The sequence below is a fragment of the Rhincodon typus genome, chromosome 30 (genome assembly GCF_021869965.1).
Source record: "Rhincodon typus isolate 14 chromosome 30, sRhiTyp1.1, whole genome shotgun sequence".
Classification (NCBI taxonomy): Eukaryota; Metazoa; Chordata; class Chondrichthyes; order Orectolobiformes; family Rhincodontidae; genus Rhincodon; species Rhincodon typus.
Genome location: NC_063361.1, coordinates 2,709,090 through 2,731,322, shown reverse-complemented (window position 1 = coordinate 2,731,322; position 22,233 = coordinate 2,709,090). Strand labels below are relative to the sequence as shown.

General features: G+C 44.7%; 1 protein-coding gene across 1 annotated transcript in view; it reads right to left on the bottom strand.

Annotated features, from left to right (window-relative positions):
• kcnh6a (potassium voltage-gated channel, subfamily H (eag-related), member 6a) overlaps positions 1 to 22,233 on the bottom strand; it is a 166,753-nt gene that overhangs the window by 99,703 nt on the left and 44,817 nt on the right. The window contains exons 2-4 of the mRNA XM_048614560.1: positions 17,278 to 17,436; positions 8,769 to 9,188; positions 3,055 to 3,269 (exon numbers count right to left, since the gene is read on the bottom strand). Coding sequence (XP_048470517.1) covers positions 3,055 to 3,269; positions 8,769 to 9,188; positions 17,278 to 17,436 — 794 coding nt within the window. The remainder of the gene's footprint in view (positions 1 to 3,054; positions 3,270 to 8,768; positions 9,189 to 17,277; positions 17,437 to 22,233) is intronic.

Sequence of the window (22,233 nt, the reverse complement as noted above, 5' to 3'; positions counted from 1 at the left end):
AACACACTCTCTCCCTGATACACAGAACACGCTGTCTCCCAGACACATGGAACACACTCTCTCCCTGACACACAGAACACACTCTCTCCCTGATACACAGAACATGCTTTGTTCCTGACAGGAATTTGTGGAGAATCATTGGGCTGGATTTCCCCCAAGTCCACCATGAATGCTTGCCCTGGTTGGATGCTGGTGAGTAGGTGATAGGACTATCATGGGGTGCCATGCTGAGATGGCATATTCCTGCTGCCAGTTACTGACCAGCTCCTTGTTACATGGCAGTGTGGAAGCGATGTAGATAATTTATGGTCCCATTAGGGGTGATGTAATGCTACCAGCTCCCTGGAGATGAGCCCGCTGCAGCCGACAGTGAAGGGCTCAGCATTAAGGTTTCCTTTCCCAAAGATTGGGCCCATTGTCACAAATGCGGTGAGCTAGCCTCCTCCTCTGTGAGAGAGCCAATGGCTTGGCCTGATGTATTAGTCTCAGTTCATGTCCCTGAGAAAGCCTCCATATTGAAATGCCCTCGCAGGTGTTGACCTGCTTTTCTGTAGACAGGTCAGAGGCAATGAGGATGCCACACCCCTCCCCATTAAAGGGAATGGATAAATCAGTGTAGTTTCTGTAATAAACCAACAGCTTTTGCCTCTTGGTCTATCTTGGAAAGGTGTGAATGGGCTCACACACCTTGTGAACAGTTGGACTGGCACAATTGGTACCTTGGGACATCTTGCGAAGGAACAGAGCAGGGCAGAGGGTAAATGTAGTTCTCTGTCTCTGAAGAAGAGGATATACAGCTTGAAATTCAGATGGTATTCTGTTTCTGGCTGATTTGATGTTGAGTGGGCAGGTTGATCTGATGGAGGGGGCAGCTCCATTCAGAATGTGAACAAACTCTGCCAGACAGACAGTTTGAGCTTGTGTGTGCTTATTATCAGTGACAGGATTCCTGCTGGGGTCTCTCTCACTTGGTGACTCTCGGTAAACAGGTAAAACAGTGTCAGCACGGTGGGAGAGATGGTTAGGCACAAGGAAACAGGGCTGGAACCTAATGGAGCTCAATAACAACAGGCCCTCAGAGGAAAGGTAAAGGAGTAAGTGTCTTAGAATTTAGATTCTTTACAGTGCCAAATACCCCTCCCATTGCTGCCTCATTTTCCACTTCCAAGTTAGTCCCAAAAAACCCTCCAAGTACATTCCCATTGACCCCTCTCCTTCTAATACAATTCTATGTACCCTCCTCCTGGTACAATCTCATTACCTCTCTCTTCCCTGTGCAGTTCCATATTCCCCTCTCCTCCCACTACAGCCCTATATACCTTTCCCCTCCCTACGCTGATTCATACCTTAGCTGGACGCCCAGAATGACTAACCGTTAGAGTTTTAAGGGATCTGCCTGTAGTTTGATGATTGTCCTGTAGTCTGGTTTTACATATTCCTGGGAATCCATTCATCCTGTATTTCCAGCAAACTGAGAGTCCCCTTCTGTGAGTGCCTCTGCGTGTTTGGTATTGCCAACATCAGCCAAGTGGTAGAAAAGGAGCACTGAATTGGAGGATTTGAAATAAAACTCATCCTTCTCATACAGGGGATTGTTATTCGGTACGATCCAGCTCCCAGCACTCTGACCAGTATCACACCATTCCCACCCCCTCACCCACTCTCACCAATAATCCACACTGCTCTGCACACTCAGTCCCACGGTCAAGGTTATTTTATTTGCTCAGAGTTGGTTACCCTACTCTACACTGTCCCATCAATCGCTGCCTTCAATGGCCTGTCTGAGTGTGTCAAGGGGCCATTCATTCACACAATCACAGAAATGTTATGGTACAGGAGGAGGCCATTCAGTCCATTGTGCAAGCACCAGCTCTTCAAACGAGCATCACTTTAAATTTATATCCTCTGATTCTTTTCCCATTCACAATCAGGAACAGGTTCTCCCTTTCTACTCTGTCTAGCTCACTTATGATTGTAAAAATCTCTATCAAACCTCCCTCTCAGCCTTCTTCTCTTCAAGGAGAACAGTGCCAACTTCTTCAATCTATCCTTGTCACTGAAGCGTCTCATCCCTGGAACCACTCCTGTAAATTGTTACTGCTCCCTCTCTTTCTCCAGTGTGCTCATGTCTTTCCTATAATGTGGCAACCGTACACAACAGTACAAGGTCAGCCAGGTGGACCTCATATTTATTCCTGGGAATCCATTCAGTTTCCTGATTGGGGTTGTTAATCTGGTCCGATCAGGGAGCCCTGGCTGACAGATATAAACAGAAGTCTCACTCTGAGAGCTGGCTCTGAGGAAGCCAGACCAGTGTCAAGTACTGTGCAGCTGTAAATAAAGGGTGCCTTGATGATGAGATACCGGCCTCCATGGAGTTATTTCAGAGCCCAGCTGAGGTCTAACAAGCATTCTGTACAAGTTCAGTATCACCTCCTTGTTGTTCTACTCTATGTTCCCAATAATAAAGCCAAGCACACAGTTCTGTATCAGGCTGTGAAACTTTTAATTGGGTCAGAGACTCTGGTGTGAGCAGGGTGTGAAAACCAACAGATGTACAAAGTACGTGACTGAATACTTAGCTGATTGATAGCTGACTACGTGTCAGAGAACAGAGGAGAAATGGAAATGCGAATGAAATCACTGTATATTCCTCAGGCATCATGTGAGAGGCAGCTTTGAGGGGTCTGAAATGGGCAGATGTTATTCGAACGGAAAAGGTACCCTGGAATTGCTGCTTATGGTCCAACATGTGGACCACAGAGGTTCAATAAGTGCTCCGTCATAATTAAGGGCAATTAGGGATGGATAAGAAAATGTTTGCCTTCCTATTGACACTCTGTGTTGAAGAATAAATCTTTGAAACAAATTAGTGCAGAATAAAAACATCCTGGGATTTAATATATCTGTGGATTTTGCAGTTAACGGGCAATGAAGCTGTAGGGAAGGAGCACTGAGGGGGCATTGAAGGGCACTGAGGGGCAGTGAGAGGAGTGCAATGGAGCAGTAAGCAGGCAGCTGGAAACAGTGAGGGGACAGTGGGACGTCTGGTACCTGTGTGACTTTCTCCGTGACATTCTGAGTTCTCTCTTTCACTTTGCTGGGTGCGATGATCTCGATCTCGGTGGGTGACGGTGTCAGGATGACATCAGGGTTAAAATCCACGAAGTTGAGGGTAATCTGTGGGATCCTGCTGATGGCGCGATACTTCATCAAATCTGAGTCCGACGTGGAGTTCAGGAGGTGTGGCTTCAAGCTTTTCGAGCCCCCTTAAAGAAACCGAGAGAATATTAGAGACCAGACAGAACCCAGAGACCGGACAGAACCCAGAGACCAGACAGAACCCAGACACTGACAGAACCCAGAGACCAGACAGCACCCAGAGACCAGACAGCACCCAGAGACCAGACAGAACCCAGAGACCAGACAGAACCCAGAGACCAGACAACACACAGAGAGTGGACAGCACAAGGTTAGATTAAGGATAGAGCTCCCTTTACACTGTTCACATCAAACACTCTCAAGGCAGAGACAGAATAGGGGTAGATACAGACTAAAGCTTCCTTCACTCTTCCCCTCTACTCTTTTAATCTGAAAGCACAAGTCCCTCGACACTGTGCCCATCAAATAATCCCAGGACAGGGTCAGACATGGTTAAATAAAAGGTATGCGTCCTTTACCTTTATCAACTGAAAATAAACCTCTTTCCACTCTTCTGAACATAAAGTTTCTTCTATTCTTGTAAACCGAAGATAAACTGAACATAAAGCTCCTCAACACTGTACCCATCAAATACTCTCAGGACAAGTAAGGCACAGCTTTAGATACAAAGTAAAGATTCCTGTCGTCTTTTAAACTGCAAGTAAAGCTCACTCAGGGTTAGATACAGAGTAAAGCTACCTCTATAGTGTCTCCATCAAACACACCCAGGAAAGGGAGAACACGGGGTTAGTTATACAGTAAATTTCACTCTAATAATGGGTAAGGTCAAAAGTGACATGACACCAGGTTATAGTCCAACAGGTTTGTTTGAAATCACAAGCTTTCGACGCGCCACCCCTTTGTCAGGTAAAGTGTAGACAGCACCCAGGCACAGACTTTATAACCAGAGAGATCAAAAGATCATACAAATGGTGTGAGTGGAGTGTCGACAGGTTGAATAATAAGTCCCTGTAGGCGATCAAGAGTGTCGGATGGTGTGAGTAAAGTGGCAACAGCTGAATAACAAGTGAAGGGATGACCAATAATCCGATTAATCGAGGCAGAGAGATAATTACAAAAAATTAAAAATAACACAGTGCTGCAGACAAACCAAATGGCTCGAATAACATGATAGGTATAAGAGTCACATGCCGAGGGTCTAACCAAAGTAACGAGCAATCCAAAACTGTACAAACTAATTAAGGCGGAGGGATCATAGCAAGTTATAGAATCCCTACAGTGTGGAAACAGGCCCTTCAGCCCAACAAGTCCACACTGAACCTCAGAGCATCCCACCCAGACCCACCCCCCTGTAACCCACCTAATCTACACTTCCCTGAACACTATGGGACAATTTATCATGGCCAATCCACCTAGCCTGCACATCTTTGGACTGTGGGAGGAAACCAGAGCACCCGGAAGAATCCCACGCAGGCATGGGGAGAACGTGCAAACTCCATACAGACAGTCACCTGAGGCTGGAATTGAACCTGGGTTCCTGGCGCTGTAAGGCAGCAATGCTAACCACTGAGCCACCATGCCACCCCTAAATCCAGGTGATGGTGTTAAAACAGGACAGTAAGGAAGGCTTTACAGATATGAACAGTGTGGTGGGATTACATGTAGCATGACATGAATCCAAGATCATGGTTGAGGCTGTCTTCATGGGTGTAGAACTTGTCTATCAATCTCCGCTCGGCAATTCAGTGTTGGTGTGTGTCTCAAAGGCCACTTTGGAGGACACTTACCCGAAGATCGGAGGCTGAAAGTCACTGACCGCCGAAGTATTCCCCGACTGGGAGGGAACATTCCTGCCTGGTGATTGCTGCACAGTGTCCATTCATGTGTTGTCATAGCATCTGCATGGTCTCACCAATATACCACGCCTCACGGCATCTTGCCTGCAGTGTATGAGGTCCACCCCAGTCCAACACCAGCACTTCCACTTCATGACTATCATTGACACCACAAACTGCTGGCTCAAAGTGGAGAGGATCTCTAAGAAGATCCTGCATATTGACACAGACATCAAGTTTCTGCAGAAATGCAAGAAAACAGAGAAGATTCCGAAAGGATTACAGATCACGTAAACACTCAAGTCAACCTACAACATAGACCACGCTGAGAGACTCAGCCATCACACCTCTCAGACCTCAATCCTCAATCATCCTGTGCACCAGCTCTGTGCACAAGGTAGCGCAGAATGTTAGCCAAGCACAACACAACGCATCCATATTCTCAAAACCAACCACAAAATCATCATCAAACCAGCAGACAAAGGAGGAGTCATCGTCAAACAGAATGGAATGGATTACTGCACAGAAGCGTACCGACAACTGAACAACGAGGAACACTGCAGACAACTACTTGCCGATCCGACCAAAGAACACACCCATGAACTCAACAGACTGATCAAGACCTTTGATCCAGACCTTCAGAGTATGCTATGCCCTTTCATCCCATGTACTTCTTGTGTAGGAGACTTCTACTGCCTTCTGAAGACACACAAAGCCAACACACCTGGACGTCCCATTGTATCAGGCAATGGGACCTTGTGTGAGAACCTCTCTGGCTATGTCCAAGGCATCTTGAAACACATTGCACAAGGAATCCCCAGCTTCTGTTGTGACACTACAGTCTTTTTACAGAAACTCAGCTCCCATGGACCAGTCAAACCAGGAACATTCTTTGTCACAATGATGTTTCGGCGCTCTACAGCAGCATCCCCTACGACAACAGCCTCACTGCAACAGCCTCCATACTCAATACCTCCAACTACCAATTTCCAGACACCATCCTACAACACAGGCACTTCATCCTCCATCACGCCTTCACCTTTGACAACCACTTCTTCATCCAGATACATGGAACAGCCATGGGGACCAGATTTACACCCCAAAATGCCAACATTTTCATGCACAAGTTTGAGCAAGACTTCTTTGCTGCACAGGACCTCTGAGCAGCACTATACACCAAATACCTCAATGACATTTTCTTCCTTTGGACTCATGGCGAGGAATCACTGACACAACTGGTAGCGATACCAACAAGTTTCATCCCACCATTAGACTCACTGCAGACTATTCTTCAGAATCAGTCTCATTCTTGGACACATGCATCCCCATCAAGGACGGACACCTCAGTACCTCACTCTACCACAAGCCCACGGATAACCTCACAATGCTGCATTTCTCTAGCTTCCATCCTAAACACATTAAAGAAGCCATCCCCTACGGACAAGATCTGCACATACACAGACGAGGAGGAATGTGATGGACACCTAAAGATGCCGAAAGACGCTGTAAAAGAATGGGATATGATGCTCAACTCATCGATCGCCAGTTCCGACATGCCACAGGGAAAAACCGCAGCGACCTCCTCAGAAGACAGACACAGGATACGACCGATAGAGTACCCTTCATCATCCAGTACTTCCCCGGAGTGGAGAAACTACACTATGTTCTTCACAGCCTTCAACATGTCATCGATGACAATGAGCATTTTGCCTATTCCTCCAATTCTTGTCTTCAAACAACCACTGAACCTTAAACAGACCATTGTTCACAGCAAACTACCCAACCTTCAGGACAACATTGACCACAACACCATGCAATCCTGTCATGGCAATCTCTGCAAGACATGGCAGATCATCGACATGGACACTACCATCAAACATGGGAACACCACCCACCACGTACACGGCAGTTACTCATGTGATTTGGCCAATCTTATTTATCTCATACACTGCAGGCAAAGATGCCCCAAGGCATGGAATATTGGTGAGACCATGCAGACGCTATGACAACATATGAATGGACACTGTGCAGCAATCACCAGACAGGGATGTTCCCTCCCAGTCGGGGAACACTTCAGGTGTCAAAGACATTCAGCCTCCGTTCTTTGGGTAAGTGTCTTCCAAGGCGACCTTTGAGATACACAACCACGCAGAATCACCGAGCAGAGATTGATAGCCAAGTTCTGTGCCCATGAAGAGGGCCTCAACCATGATCTTGGGTTCACGTTGTGCTACATGTAACCCCACCACACTGTTCTGTATCTGTAAAACCTTCCTTACTGTCCTGTTTTCACACCATCACCTGGATAAATTGTTATGATCTTTCTACCTTAATTAGTTTGTACAGTTTTGAATTGCTTGTTACTTTGGTTAGACCCTCAGCATGCGACTCTTATACCTATCATGTTACTCTAGTCATTTGGTTTATCTCCAGCACCATTTTTTGTAATTATCTCTCTGCCTCATTTAATCAGATTATTGGTCATCCTTTCACTTGTTATTCAGCTGCTGACACTTTACTCACACCATCTGACACTCTTGATCACCTGCAGAGACTTATTATTCAACCTGTCGATACTCCAATCATACCAACTGTATGATCTTTTGATCTCTTTGGTTATAAAGTCTGTGCCTGGGTGCTCTCTTCACTTCACCTGACATAGGGGCAATGCTACAAAAGCTTGTGATCCCAAATAAACCTGTTGGACGAGAACCTGATGTCATGTGACTGGTGACTTTGTCCACCCCAGTCAGACACCAGCACCTCCACATCAGGGCTATTTATGGGTGTTTCAGTGGTTAGTGCTGCTGCCTCATAGCACCAGGGACCTGGGTTCAATTCTAGCCTCGCGTGACTGTCTGTGTGGATTTGTACATATTCTCCTTGTGTCTAGGTGGATTTCCACTGAGTGCTCTGGTTTCCTCCCACAGTCAAAAGCTGTGCTGGTTAGGGTGGATTGGCCATGTGAAATTGCTCAGCGTGTCCAGGGATGTGCAGGCTAAGTGGATGTGCCATGGGAAATGCAGGATTACAGGGATAGGGTGGGGGGTAGTGGGTCTAGGTGGGATGCTGTTGAGAGAGGTGGTATGGGCCAGATGGCCTGCTTTCACACTGTAGGGATTCTGTAACCTTTTTAAACTGAATGCAAAGCCCTTTTTTACTCTTTTCAATAACAAGTGAAGCTTCCTGTATTCTTTTAAGCTGAACGTATAGCTCCCCGACACTGTCCTCTAAACACTCCCAGGACAGAGAGCACAGGGTTAGATACAAAGTAAAGCTGCCTCTACAGTCTCCCCATCCTGCACTCCCAGGACAGCAGCAGCATGGGGTGAGATATGGAGTAAAGCTCTCTCTACTCTTTTAAACCGAAAGTAATGCTCTCTCTACACTGTACCCATCAAACATTCCCCGAAGAGGTACAGCACGGAATTACACAGAGAGCAAAGCTCCCTTTTCTCTTCAAAACTGAAAGTAAAGTCTATTCTACTCTTTTAAATTGAAAGTAAAGCCTCCGTGAACACTTTCTCCATTAAACACTCCTGGCGAGATTCTGCTTTGACCTAAACCACTAGTTCAGTTGGCTCTTGCCCGGTCATTGTGTGTAGGAACTGTGTGGGCAGCAAATGGGGAAGAGAGAACGGCAACCTGATTAAACTGTATTTAAACCCACGTCTTGGTGGTATATTTATTATTTGAGTGAACGCCATCATTGTTTAATTTTTACAACACCTGACCTTAAAGCTATTGAAAATGGAGATCTTCCTTTCGCACCTGAATTTATTCTTTTCTCCCTGAGCTTCTTCTCAAATTTACTTCTCATCTGCTCAATGTTGTCCACGGAAGAGGCTCGTCTGATGCTGTGGAAACTGTCCTGGGATTGGGCATGGATCAGTTTGTTGTTGGTGCAATGGAGATGTGATTCCCACCGCTCCTGTTCCTTGGTGGGGGGGGAGTTGCCTACGGGTTCAGGGACAGTCTGGATGGCTGATTTATCGCACAGTTCAATCAGTGCTTCCTGTTCAGGCTGCATGGGATTCTCACTCAAAGGGCCTCGGAAATCCTTCATGGCTAAGGAATCCCGGTCAGACTGGTCATCCATCACTGCATCAAAACCCTCCTTGGCCAGAGACTGTTGACTTAAGGTCATCGTACGAAGAGATGGAAGCTTTAGCTTAAAACTCTTACCACGACCTGTTGAAGAAATAAAACAAAGCACATAATTACTGTTGGTGTCCTGCCCTTCCTCGATATCAGAGGGCACTGGAGAATTGAGCATCAGTTGGATTTGCAGGATTGTTGGATTGAATGCAGGTGGGATTGAGTGTCAGTGGAATCAAGTGTCGGGATCAAGTGTCGGTGGGATCAAATGTTGTGGGGTCAAGAACAAATGGGATCAATCGCCAGTGAGATTGCATGTCCGTTGGATTGACTATTACTGGGATTGAGTGTTAGTGGGATTGAATACTCATGGAATTGAGTGCAAATTTCAATATCAATTTGTACTGAGAGTTGCGTCGGGACATTTTTAATCTCTTTCTAAAAATTTAATTCTATTTATATTTCACATTTATTATTTAACAGTGAGTTACTGTTTAATTTCTAAATTTCATCCAGGCTAAAGCAAGTATATGCAAGCTTCCCATCTGAGGGCAGATGAAGTTCGGTAATTAAGGAAGTCAGTTTAAACTGGTTATTCCATGCGTGGGTCTGAGCTAGCTCGGAGCATATAAACAGAGACATCTCAGTGCAGCTTAGCACTGAGTCCGACTTTGAGCCGCATGCTAGGAACTGGTTTAGGAAGAGAATTAGATAAAGAGGGGAAAGACATACTGCTTTGCTTTTTCTAATCTTTTCACCCTCTAGGAATTATTATTATCCTATAGTAGTAGAAGCCAGCTGTTTGTGGAGTACTCAGTCGTTGTTGAAGTCTATTCTATTCTTTTAGCTAATAGTAGTATATGAACTGATGGCATGGCTATTAAAGAATATTTTAAAAAGGAAACAAAGTAATTTAATAAAATAATTAAGCAGTTAATTAGAATGCATCAAGGATGGCAGGACAGGTGATGTGTCACAGCTGCAGTATGTGGGCGCTCCTAGATGCCAGTGTGATCCAGGGTAAACACATCTGCAGTAAATGTTTGTGGTTCGAGCAGCTTTGGCTCAGAGTCTCCAAGCTGGAGATTGATGCTGCAGATACTGCGGCACATTAGTGAGGGGGCAAGTTACCTAAACACGTTATCCCAGGAGGCAGTCACACTCCTCAGCGTATTGTCTTCTGGTTTTACCAGAAGGTTGCCTGGGCTGGAGAGCTTCTGTTCTGAAGAGAGATTGGACAGACTAGGGTTTGTTTTCCTCGGAGCAGAGGAGATTGAGAGCGGACAGAATTGAGATGTATAAAATGATGAGGGGCATAGATAAAGTAGACATGAAACAACTTTCCTCCTGATGGAGGGATCACAAAAAGGGGCAGAAATTTTAGAGGGAATGTGAGGAAAGGATTTTTCACCCAGACGGTGGCAGGAATCTTGAATTCACAGTTACAGAAACCCTCGTGACATCTAAGAAATATTTAAACATGAGTTTATGGTGCCAAGGTTTGTGCTTTAGATCTATCGATTCCATGGTCACTGGTTAAGGAGGGGAGGGTATGGCTGTTTCCGAGGTAGGTATGGGGACAAAGAGGGTGGTTAAGTTTCAGGTTTTATGGAAATAGACCTAATGACCAGTGGAAGAGCAAAGTTCCAATGAGGACCTGGGTTACTCTTTACTAAAGAGGGAGCAATACTTTCATTACCCATACTTTCATTAATACTTTCATTACCCATACTTTCATTAGCCATACAGAGACAAGACACAAAGCAAAGTTTCTTTATTCAGAATTGCAGCCTGATAATCTGAACGCAGGTGAAGGTTTGGATAAATTGTTAACTTTCACGATTAAAATTTATCAAAGGGAAAATCTCTTGATTACTTACAAGGCATGGTCAGATTTTGACAAATTTAGAAAGATTGAGGATATTAATATTGGAGGAGTACCTGACGGAATTTAGTTGCTTATTTTTAAAGTTACAGAAATTTCATTTGTAAATTCCCCAATCTGCGCTGGCATTTAAGTATTGAGTATGGACAGACTTCTAGATTATGAGTTAGATTTGTGGATACACATACACTGCTAGAACAAAGGTCAGATGCACTTAACAGAACCCTGAGGAAAGCATTGCTTCCCAGCAGCATCCGGACTGCAAAAGGGTGATACAACAGAGGATGGAGGACACAATCTTAACAAATTGGTGAGAGCATGTAGCTACAGGTAACAGGTGACAGTATGAAAGTAGAACTGAAACCAATAGAAATGAGGACAGAAATATGATTAATTTATTTTCAGAAGAGAAATTGGCATTTACAATAAGTGAGTGAACCCCAGAAGTGCTCAGGGCGTAGTCAATCGATGTTTCGGGTGTGATTCAATGTATCACTACACCACAGACTGTCCCAAACAATATAGTAATGTGTCTGAAACTAAATGGGAAGTGGAAGATTTGAAGGAAGAAGGTGAAGATATAGACCAAAGATTCTGGCAAAGATCTACAGCTCGGGTTGTGGGTGAGTTTGTTGGGTTGGTCACCGAGCTGGCTGGTTATCATACAGACGTTTCGTCACCATGCTAGGTAACATCATCAGCGCAGCCTCCGGTGAAGCGATGTAGTTCCACTCTGCTTAGTATTGGTATGATCTGGTGTGTTGAGGTGTTTTGTGTCATTTCTGGTTCTTTTTGGCAAGGGTTTGTATATGGGGTCAAATTCCACATGTTTATTGATAGCATTATGGGTGGAGAACCAGGCCTCTAGGAATTCCAGTGCGTTTCTATGGTTGGCTTGGGCTAGGTTGGTCATATTGTCCCAGTTAAATTGATGGCCTTCATTGTCGGAGTGCCCTGAGATGAGGGAAAGTTTGCCGTGTCGTTATGTTGATACTTGTATACTTAAAGGTGAAGTGTGTGGTGAGGTATAGGTCCAGTAGTGTGAGTATGTTGTCATTGCTGATGGAGCTGTCAGTCAGCATTCCTGTTTCCTCTAGTAATGTGGTCAGTGTTTCTTTGGCTGGTGGTGTGTTAATGGACGTGAATAGCGCTGTAGCATCAAAGAATACCATAATCTCGTCATCATTGATTTTAATGTTCTTGAGGTTGTTAAGGAATTCCTGGGTTGAGTGGATGGAGTGGGGTGATCCATCGACCAGATGTTTCAGTCTCTGTTGTAGGCCCTTGGCCAATTTGTGTGTAGGTGTGCCTGGTAAGGAGACTGTGGGTCTGAGGGGAATGCCTGGTTTGTGTACTTTGGGGAGACTATAGAAGCGGGGAGTGTTCGAGCCTTCTGGTTTCATTTTTATGTAATCTGCCTTGGTTATTTGTCCTGCATTTTTTAGTCTCCTCATTGTTTGGATGCCCTGTTTGCTAGTTGCGGTGTTGGGTCTATCTCCACCTGTTGGTAAGTGTCTGTATCTGCAAGTAGTGCCTGTGCTTTCTCAACGTAGTCCAGTTTGTTCATAGTGACGATCATCCACTCTTTGTCCGCTGGTAGGATTATGATGTTCCTGTCTTTCTTGAGTCCTTCGAGTGCTTTTGTCTGACGTGTCTATGGTGTCTCAATCATTCCTCCAGTTCAGTGTAGGGATTATAGTTTGTAGGATGGCCTGTTGTGTTTCATCTGTGAGTCCATTACCTTTTAGTGTAGCTTCCAGAGTGGCCATGAAGTCTGTTCTGTTTGCATCTCTGTGGTCATATTTCAGTCTGCATATTAGGGCAGCTTTCTAAGTTTCTGTTATGTGGTCTGTTGGATAGGTTTCTTATCCATGGGTCTGGTTTGTTGTTGTCCTTGTTTTTGTTACCAATCAGTTTGGTCAGTTTCTCTTGTAACTTGTTTCTCTTCTTAGTTCTGGTCATGTGTTGTTTGGTGGTAATGGCCTGTTCTAGGGTTGTAGTCCATTGCTGGTCAGTTGTATTTTTGTATACTGATTTTTGGCGCGACATTTCTCGTTCATACTTGTGGGGCCGGTTATGGGCATTGTTAATCATTACCTGAATCATTCTGCAGCCATTTTGGTGCCTACTAGGTAGACAACACCAAGAGGACACAATACGACCTAATACACTGGCCACACGACTGTATGTCAAGAATATATCGGAACTGACAACAAGACTCGTACAACCACTGGGAATCAGGATAGCACACAAACTCACAGCCACACTACGCCAACCACTCACAAGGACCAAAAACCCCAAACCCACGACATGCAGGACCAGTGTGGTGTACAAAATACCATGCGAGGTCTGCCAAAAACATTACATCAGGACAGGAAGGAAACTAGCCATCAGGATACACAAGAACCAGCTAGCAACATAACGACATGGCGAACTTTCCCTCATCTCAGTGCACTCCGACAATGAAGGCCATCAATTTAACTGGGACGACGTGACCATCCTAGCTCAAGCCAACTATAGACATGCACAGGAATTCCTAGAGGCCTGGTTCTCCACCTGTAATGCTATCAATATACACGTGGAATTAGACCCCATATACAACCCTTGCCAAAAGGAACCAGAAATGACACAAAACACCACAACGGACTGGATCATATAAATACTAAGCGGATTAGATCTACTTTGCTTCATCAGAGGCCGCATTGATGTTGTTACCCATCATGGTGACGAAACATCAGTATGATAACCAGCCAGCTCGGTGAGCAAGTCAACAACCTCACAGATCACAGAGAGAAGACACTGTATAGGTCACCAGAAGTTTCAGCCCAATGATGAATGTATTGGTCCACTAGCAAAATTTCTCACTGATAACGGAGGGGTTAGGGGGACATACTAGTGATGAATTCAGAGGCATACACATGAATATGACCATAATAATCAGGAATACGGCGGTAGAAAGCTCTTTTAGCAATGGGGCATGTGAAAGGAACCATGCATAATAGGTGAAATGATTCATAAACATTTTGGCAGTTCAGCCAGAGTGTAAATTAGTATCGGCACTCGAGTGAGCTGCACAAGCTAAAACATTCATTGTAAACAGTTGGCAGATTTAGTCCACATCAGTTAGCTTTTGGTATAAATCCTAAAATTCCACATGATAATTGAACAGTCCCTCGCTTGCAAAGGGGCTACAATTAGCTGGATATTTTCAAATGCACTGCTTGCAGACAGAAATAAGTTAATTAGTTATGGACTGTTTAGTAGATTTTCTGCTTGGAATTTCGTAAACAGTGTTCACGTGGGGTGCATTTTTACATTTTAGTCTCATCCTGCTCACTCGTTAAAATGAGTTTCAATCTAGGAGACGTGGTTTATTATAGGCTTAAAACACGGAGAGAGCCAGGGAAGGTTATTGGTGAAAATGGAAAAAACAATAATTGTACACCCTGGGACCAGAGAGTTCGGATACACTCTCGTTTGGTATGGATTAGAATTTTCAGATTCTGAAGAAGTCAGAGAAAATAATGAGGAGGCAGATAGCCCTCATTCCCAAATATTACACAGAACTGAGGACCAAACTACTACAACTTACAGTTTGTCTGATGATGGCTGGATCAGTTCTAATAGTCAATATGAGGCCATTAGTCAGAACAATTGACAAAAGTGGGTACTCATATCAAATATTTACCAGAAGGAGCTAGTCAATGAAGAAATGTGCTGTGGATAAAGGGGAGTTATGCATGTATTGTACCTAGATTTCCAGAAGGCATTTGATAAAGTGCCACATGAAAGTTAGCTGTGTAAAATAAGAGCTCATGGTGAATGGGGAAACATATTAACATGGATTGATGAATTACTGGCAGGCAAAAAATTGAGTTAGGATGAATGGGTACTTGATTGGTAAGATGTGATGATTGTAGTCCGTAGGGATCTGTGCTGGGCCTCAATATTTTTTTATAATTTATACCAATGACGTCGTTTGAGGGGAGCAAACTAACCAACTTTTGCAGTCAGCACCAATATAGGCCGGAAATGTTTCCATATGTTGTGAAAAGGACATACGAAAGCTGTCGATGGATACAGGCAGATTGAATGAGTGGACAGATGGACTTTAATGTGAAATTGTTTGCTTTGGCAGGAAGAAAGAGAAAGCAGAGTGTTACTTTAATGGAGAATGACTGTGGAATTCCACAATGCACAGCAATGTTCCCACTAAGTTCGGCGAGTTGGTGAAAGGCTTCTCCCTCCAGAAGCCACTGTCATGCACTGACCTTGGAGCTCCACACAGCAGAGAATATTGGTGCAGGAGGATCAGGGGGTTCTAGCACACGAGTTACAAAACATTAACATGCAGGTACAGCACATTAGCAAGGACAATAGATGCTATTCTTTATTCTGTGAGGAATTGAGCATTAAAGTAAGGATATATTGCTTCAGTTACACAGTGCACTGGGGAGACCACATTGTGAATACTGTACCTCCTTATAACTTGTAAATTGCCTCCACACCCTCTCTGGATTTTGATGTGGTTTGTTTTTAACATGATGATCAGTATTGCACACTGTGTGTATTCTCAGCAAGGTTCAATAAAGATCGAACAAACCATTACTTTCCAAATCTTTCCCTCCAGAATAAAGCTGAGAGTTTGGTTTGGTTTGGGGATAACCTTGCTAATCTGGTTCAGCCTTTAGTGACTGATAATTTGGAATTCTGAGATCACTTCTTTGCTACCTCACCAGGACACACAGCTTCCAGGGAATAAGTGACCTTCTTGTTCTTTCCAACAAATGTCCTGCCTCATATTAGTCTGTGTTAAATGGTCATTGGGATTGAATAAGGGATCAAGTGACAATGAGATCGAATGTCATTGCCAGGGGGATTGGGTGTCAGTGAAGTTGCGGGGGGGAGGGGTGCGGAATCAGGGCAGGTAGTTCAGATCCAGTAGAATCAAGTCAGGGCTGAGAGATCATGCATCGTTGGAATCAGGGGTCAATGCAGGGGAATTGAGTGCCAGTGGGATGAAGCTTCAGTGCAGGAGGGTTGAACACCAGTGGGATCAAGTGTCAATGTAGTGGGTCCAAGTGCCAGTGCAGGGGGAGATCAAGCACCAAAGGAATCAAGTGTCAGTGCAGGGAGATCGGGTGCCGTGGGATCAGGTATCAGTGCAGGGGGATCAAATGACAATGGGATCGAATGTCTGTGCAAGGGATTGAACGCTCGTGGGATCAAGTTTCTGCAGGAGGAACCAAGCTGCTGTGGGATCAAGTGTGTGCAGGAGGATCAAGTGCCATGTTTTGCAATTGGATTGAGACCAGAGCGAGATACAAACAGCCACATTACCATGTAAAAAACTTGGTTTCCCTGTTTTTGGTAGAACCAGTTTCCCTTTCACAGCTCACAGGACTCTGAACCTCCCCAAACCAGAATCCTCTGGCAGTTTATGTTGTTTGGTGTGAGGAACATTCCCTGTCTCTGGGTCCCAGGTATTAGCTGCAGTCGGAGCTTGTGGTAAATTGTCAGCCTTTGGTGGGGCTGCTGGTACCAGACACCAGGGGAGATGGGAGGCTGGTGATGGGTGCCACCTGCAGACTTTGTGGCAGTGTAGTAGACCCTCCAGTGACGTTTCCAATGGAGAAGAGGCCTGTGTCTAATAGACTGTCCCCATGGTGACAGTGCGAGAGTGAGGCCTGTCAGAGAGAACACCTCCCACTTACTACATTAGTGTGGCCTCCAAAAGGCACTGAAAACTCAAAAGGTGTAAGTAAGTTATTAAAGTTATAAAATGTGAAAGCTTGAAAATAGCTTAGTTTTGACAATGACAGTGTAAAGAAAGATTTATTCTGTATCTAATGCCATGCTGTCCCTGTCCTGGGACTGTTTGATGGGGACAGTGTGGAGGAAGCTTTACTCTGTATCTAACCCTGTGCTGTCCTTGTCCTGGGAGTGTTTGATGGGGCTAGTGTAGAGGAAGATTTACTCTGCATGTCATCCTTGTCCTGGGAGTTTTAACAGAAATGTATATAGCTGCATTTGCTCAGTTGTGGTGCTGGGTCTTTGGGGAACTGCTGTAATTCCAGGGCTAGGAGGAACTTGAGGTGCAGACATTGAATGGTCTCCAGTCTCTGCAGAACTCATCAATAGTCAACAAAAATGAAAAAAAACACCCTATTATTATGAGCCTATCCCAGAGAATAATCTTTCATTCCTGCCACCTTCACCTTCTTGCCTCCTGGGGGGACAGTTTGACAACTGGACAACAATATCGCAGTGATTGTACTGCTCTCTGTGGGTACCTACTGGAACGGAACCAGTCCTGGGTCAGCCTGTGGTTTGTGTTCCCTCTTCCCGACCTGTGGGCAGTGCCTTTCAGCTCCTCGAAGTTCATGATGAACATGGCAACAGCCCCGTCCTCGTTCTTCACAGGGACAACATCCACCAGACACGGCAGGGAGGAGCCTGGAAAACAGAGCAGCACAAATTGAGTCCACTGGCTGAGCCTTGCTGGCAGCTCTGCTCACTTCCCCCCTAACCACAGCCTCCACATTCTGACCCTGTCCTGCCCATCACCTCTTGGGCATATGCCCACTGTGTTCCACACTTCTGCCCCCCACCCCATCTCCTACAGTGACAGCCCACAAACCTGCTAGGGATTTACCATCCGAGCCTGGGAGGGGCAGGGACTCTGTGTTTTGGAGGTTACAGCTGGAGTCCCATGTCTTGATCACTCGGGTTGGCCTGTTCTCTCCCAGGCACAGTGGGCAGCCACTTTGTTGCCTGTCACTAAATTCAGGATGTCTTCTGAAACACATGGATCTAAACATCAGAGCAGGAGGCTGTTCAGCCCTTCAAGCTGGCTCTGTGAAAGAGCTTTCCAAACCCAAGACCACTTCCATCTGGAAGGACAAGGGCAGCAGATACATGGGAACACAATCAAGTTCCCCTCCAAGTCACTCACCGTCCTGACTTGGAAATGTATTACCGTTCCTCCAACGTTGCTGGGTCAAATTCCAGGAGAAAGTCCTCCCTAACTGCACTGTGGGTGTAGCTACGCCCCAAGGATTGGGTTCAACTGTGATTCAAGAAGGCAGCTCACCAGGCCCTTGTCTGGGGCAATTAGGGATGGGTAATAAAGGCTGGCCCAGTCAGCACGGCCTTCATCCCAAAAAGGAATAAACAAAGATCTCCTTTCCCTGTTCTCTCCCCATTTATACTGCCACAAATTTATACAACCTCAGACAGACTCAAGTGACTGGCCACTTATCACCCTGGCACAGCACAGGGCACAATGCTGTCTATTCGACAACAAGAGCTTCATGACAAAGTACAATTCTGGTGTCACTGACTGGCTTTCTGCACAGTGCTTTCCAGGGTATCAATCACCAGGTTAGTGATCGCCTGGTTAGTGAGCACTGGATTAATGATCGCCAGGTCAGTGATCGCTGGGTTAGTGATCGCCAGGTTAGTGAGCACCGGATTGATGATCACCAGTCAGTGATCGCTGGGTTAGTGATCGCCAGGTTAGTGAGCACCGGATTGATGATCACCAGGTCAGTGATCACTGGGTTAGTGATCGCCTGGTTAGTGAGCACCGGATTGATGATCACCAGGTCAGTGATTGCTGGGTTAGTGATCGACAGGTTAGTGAGCACCGGATTGATGATCACCAGGTCAGTGATCACTGGGTTCATGATCACCAGGTCAGTGATCATGGGGTTAGTGATCAACAGGTCAGTGATCACAATATGTTAATCACTAACTCTGCGATCACTGGGTTAATGATCTTCAGGTCAGTGATCACTGTGTTATTAATCACCAGGTTATTGATCACCATGATGTCAATCATTAGGTCAGTGATCAGTGTGATATCGATCACCAGGTCAGTGATCACTAACTGTGGACAGAGATGGCTTTACCTAACTACAATACAGAATCAATTTCTAATTATCAAGCAATTTTAAAGGAATAAACCAACTCAAGGTGTTTCACAGCAGCTTTATAAATACAATCAGACCCTGAATGACAACAGAGACAGTGGCTCAGATGTTCCGATGCCCTGTGAGTCACTGCAACAGCGTACGCTGGAGTTTTGAGTCCGAACTCAGTAGAGCTCCAAGCAAATTGCTTGGGAAATTGAAACTCCCACTGGGTAATGCCTTTATGTCTGGACCCCTGCATAAAAGCCCCTTAATGTCTGAGAACTCAAAGGGTTCCAATTTTCTCGACCTTAACCCAGAAAACATTTGTCTGTGTCTCTGTGTCTCAGGGAATAAAACAGAGAATTGCATCTTGTGAATGTGCAGCAAATTAGTTTATGAAAAAGCTTGTAGCTTTGTCGATGGAGAAAGAAATTAAGCCGTGAACATTGGCATGGTATTTTATTAGGATTGAGAATCTGTAAAGTATTTTGCTGGGGGAGAAGGTTGAATCTTTCTTTTGTCTGTTTATGATAAGATTTTTCTAAATTGTATTATACATGTGTAACTTTGTTATTTTTCTTTGTGTAACAAACATATTCTTTTGTTAAAAGTAAATTGGCAACCTCTTGTGAGTATGTTCAGTGACTGATCTCCGTGGCAACCAAATTGAATACAAAATTAAAATTTATGGTCTATCAAGTAAGGTCTCACTCTGGGATTAGACTTGTCCAGTGTTACCATCAACTGAGATTCATAACGTCATCTCTGCTCTAAATTGAAGATACATTACTTTTAATCTAATTTTGGTCTCTTCCCACAAAGGAAAATATCCTTCAATGCTCACCCTATCAGGTTCTCTCAGGATCTCACTCATCTCAATATTCTGAATAAACGTTCTTCTCAATTCCAATGGCCCAGCCTGTCCAATGTTTCCTCACAACATAACAGCACCCCTACTCCCTCATTCCATGCATTAGTCACTTAAAAAGTCTCTGAACTTTTTTTCTTTTAATTTGCGGAATGTGGGTGTCGCTGGCTGGCCAGCATTTCTTGCCCATCCCTAGTTGCCCTTGAGAAGGTGGTGGTGAGATGCCTTCTTGAATCACTGCAGTCCTCCTGCTGTAGGTTGACCCACAATACTATTAGGTAGGGAATTCCAGGATTTTGACCCAGCGACAGTGAAGGAACAACGATATATTTCCAAGTCAGGATGGTGAGGGACTTGGAGGGGAACTTGGAGGTGGTGGTGTTCCCATGTATCTGCTGTCCTTGTCCTTCTAGATGGAAGTGGTTGTGGGTTTGGAAGGTGCTGTCTGAGGATCTTTGGTGAATTTCTGCAGTGCATCTTGTAGATAGTACATACTGCAGTTACTGATCGTTGGTGGTGGAGGGAGTGGATGCTTGTGGATGTAGTGCCAATCAAGCGGGCTGTTTTGTCCTGGATGGCGTCAAGCTTCTTGCTGGGAATCTGAATAATGTATTTGTATCTTTTCTTAAATATGGAGTCAAAAACTGTGCATATAGATGTGGTCTCACCAAAGTCCTGCATAACTGCAGCAAAGCACCCCTATTTTTCTATTCCATTTCCCTTGCAATAATTGACAATACCCTATTTCCTTTCCTAATCACCTGCTGTATCTGCAGTAATTCATGTACCTGGACACACAGATCTCTCCGTACCTCAGAGCTTGGCAAACCCTCTCAAATTAAATAATATGCTGCTTTTCAGTTCTTCTGACTAAAGTGGACAATTTCACATTTTCCAACATTATCATCCATCTGCCAATTTTTGTTCACTTGCTTAACCTGTCCATATACCTTAGTGGCCTCCTCTTTTCCTCATTAGAAGTCACTCTCCTATTTATCTTTGTGTCATCAACAAATTTAATAACTATACATTTTGGCCCTTCATCCTGCATGGTCAATAGTTACAGCCCCAGTACTGACTCCTGTGGTGCTCTACTAGCTATAACTTACCAATCTGAAAATGGGCCACTTATCCCTACTCTCTGTTTTCTGTCAGTTAACCAATCCTCTATAGATGTTAATACCTGCCTGCTATACCATGGGCATTTTACAAAGTCACCTTTGATGTGGCATTTATGGAAATCCATAGTAATTGTCACTTCTTCAAAAAAACTCCACCACACCAAGTTAGCCTAACACAATTCCCTTTCACAAAACCATGTTGACTCTGCCCAAGATATTCCAAATGTCCTGCTTTTTCCTCTTTAGTTAAAATTTCCAACATTTTCCCTGTGATTTATGTCTATGATTCCCTATGATTTATTTCCTGTGTCTTAAATACAGTGCCATTTGGTAATCCAATGGATCCTTTCCAGATTTTAGGGAAACTTTTGCAAAATTAAAACCAATATATCTACTTGAAAACAAAGTTGAGAATTTAAATATGAGTGTGTTGCCAGACTGGGAATGAGGATTGGTCAGCAGGCACAGGGACGAGAGGAGAATGGACTTGGTGTGAGTCAGGAGATGCCCAGACTTTGGAATGACCTCAACTTTCTGGAATGCAGAATGTGGAAGGAATAGAGCACAAAGTTGATAAGGTGGAGGTGGGAAGTTGGTTTTTGCCATGTGTTTAAATCCCTCTCCCCACCCCTTTCATTCTGCTAAGTATTCTCAAGCCTATTACATCATTCCCCCAGGGAATAGCCTACCAAAGATCCTTAGACAGCACCTTCCAACCCTAGGACCATTTCCATCTAGAAGGACAAGAGCAGCAGATACGGAGGAACACTTACACCTGTAAGTTCCCCTCCGAGCCACACACCATCCTGATGTGAAAATATATTGGCATTCCTTCACTGTGGCTGGGTCAAAATCCCTGAATTCCCTCCCTAAGGGCATTGCTGGTTTACCTACTGCAGGTGGAACTGCAATGGTTCAAGAAGGCAGGTCACCACCACCTTCTCAAGGGCAACCAGAGTTGGACATTTTCTGAAGAAGGGTCTAGGCCTGAAACGTCAGCTTTCCTGCTCCTCTGATGCTGCTTGGCCTGCTGTGTTCATCCAGCTCTACACCGTTATCTCTGTGTCTGAGCCAGCAATGCCCAGCACCATGAAAGAAAAATAATTGAAGACTGTCATGTGGTGCTGTAATAGTGTCCCTACTTCTGGACCGGAAGGCCTGAGTTCAAGTCCCATCTGCTCCAGAAGTGTGTAATAACATCTCTGAACAGCTTAATTAGAAAAATTGGTTAATATATAAAAATCTTTCTGAAGGCTGCTGTAAAGCCCAGATTATCCACTGGGTGGCAGCATGTCACTGTGGCTCAGGGTTTTCCCGGGACTCTGCAACGAATCGACCATTAAGTGAC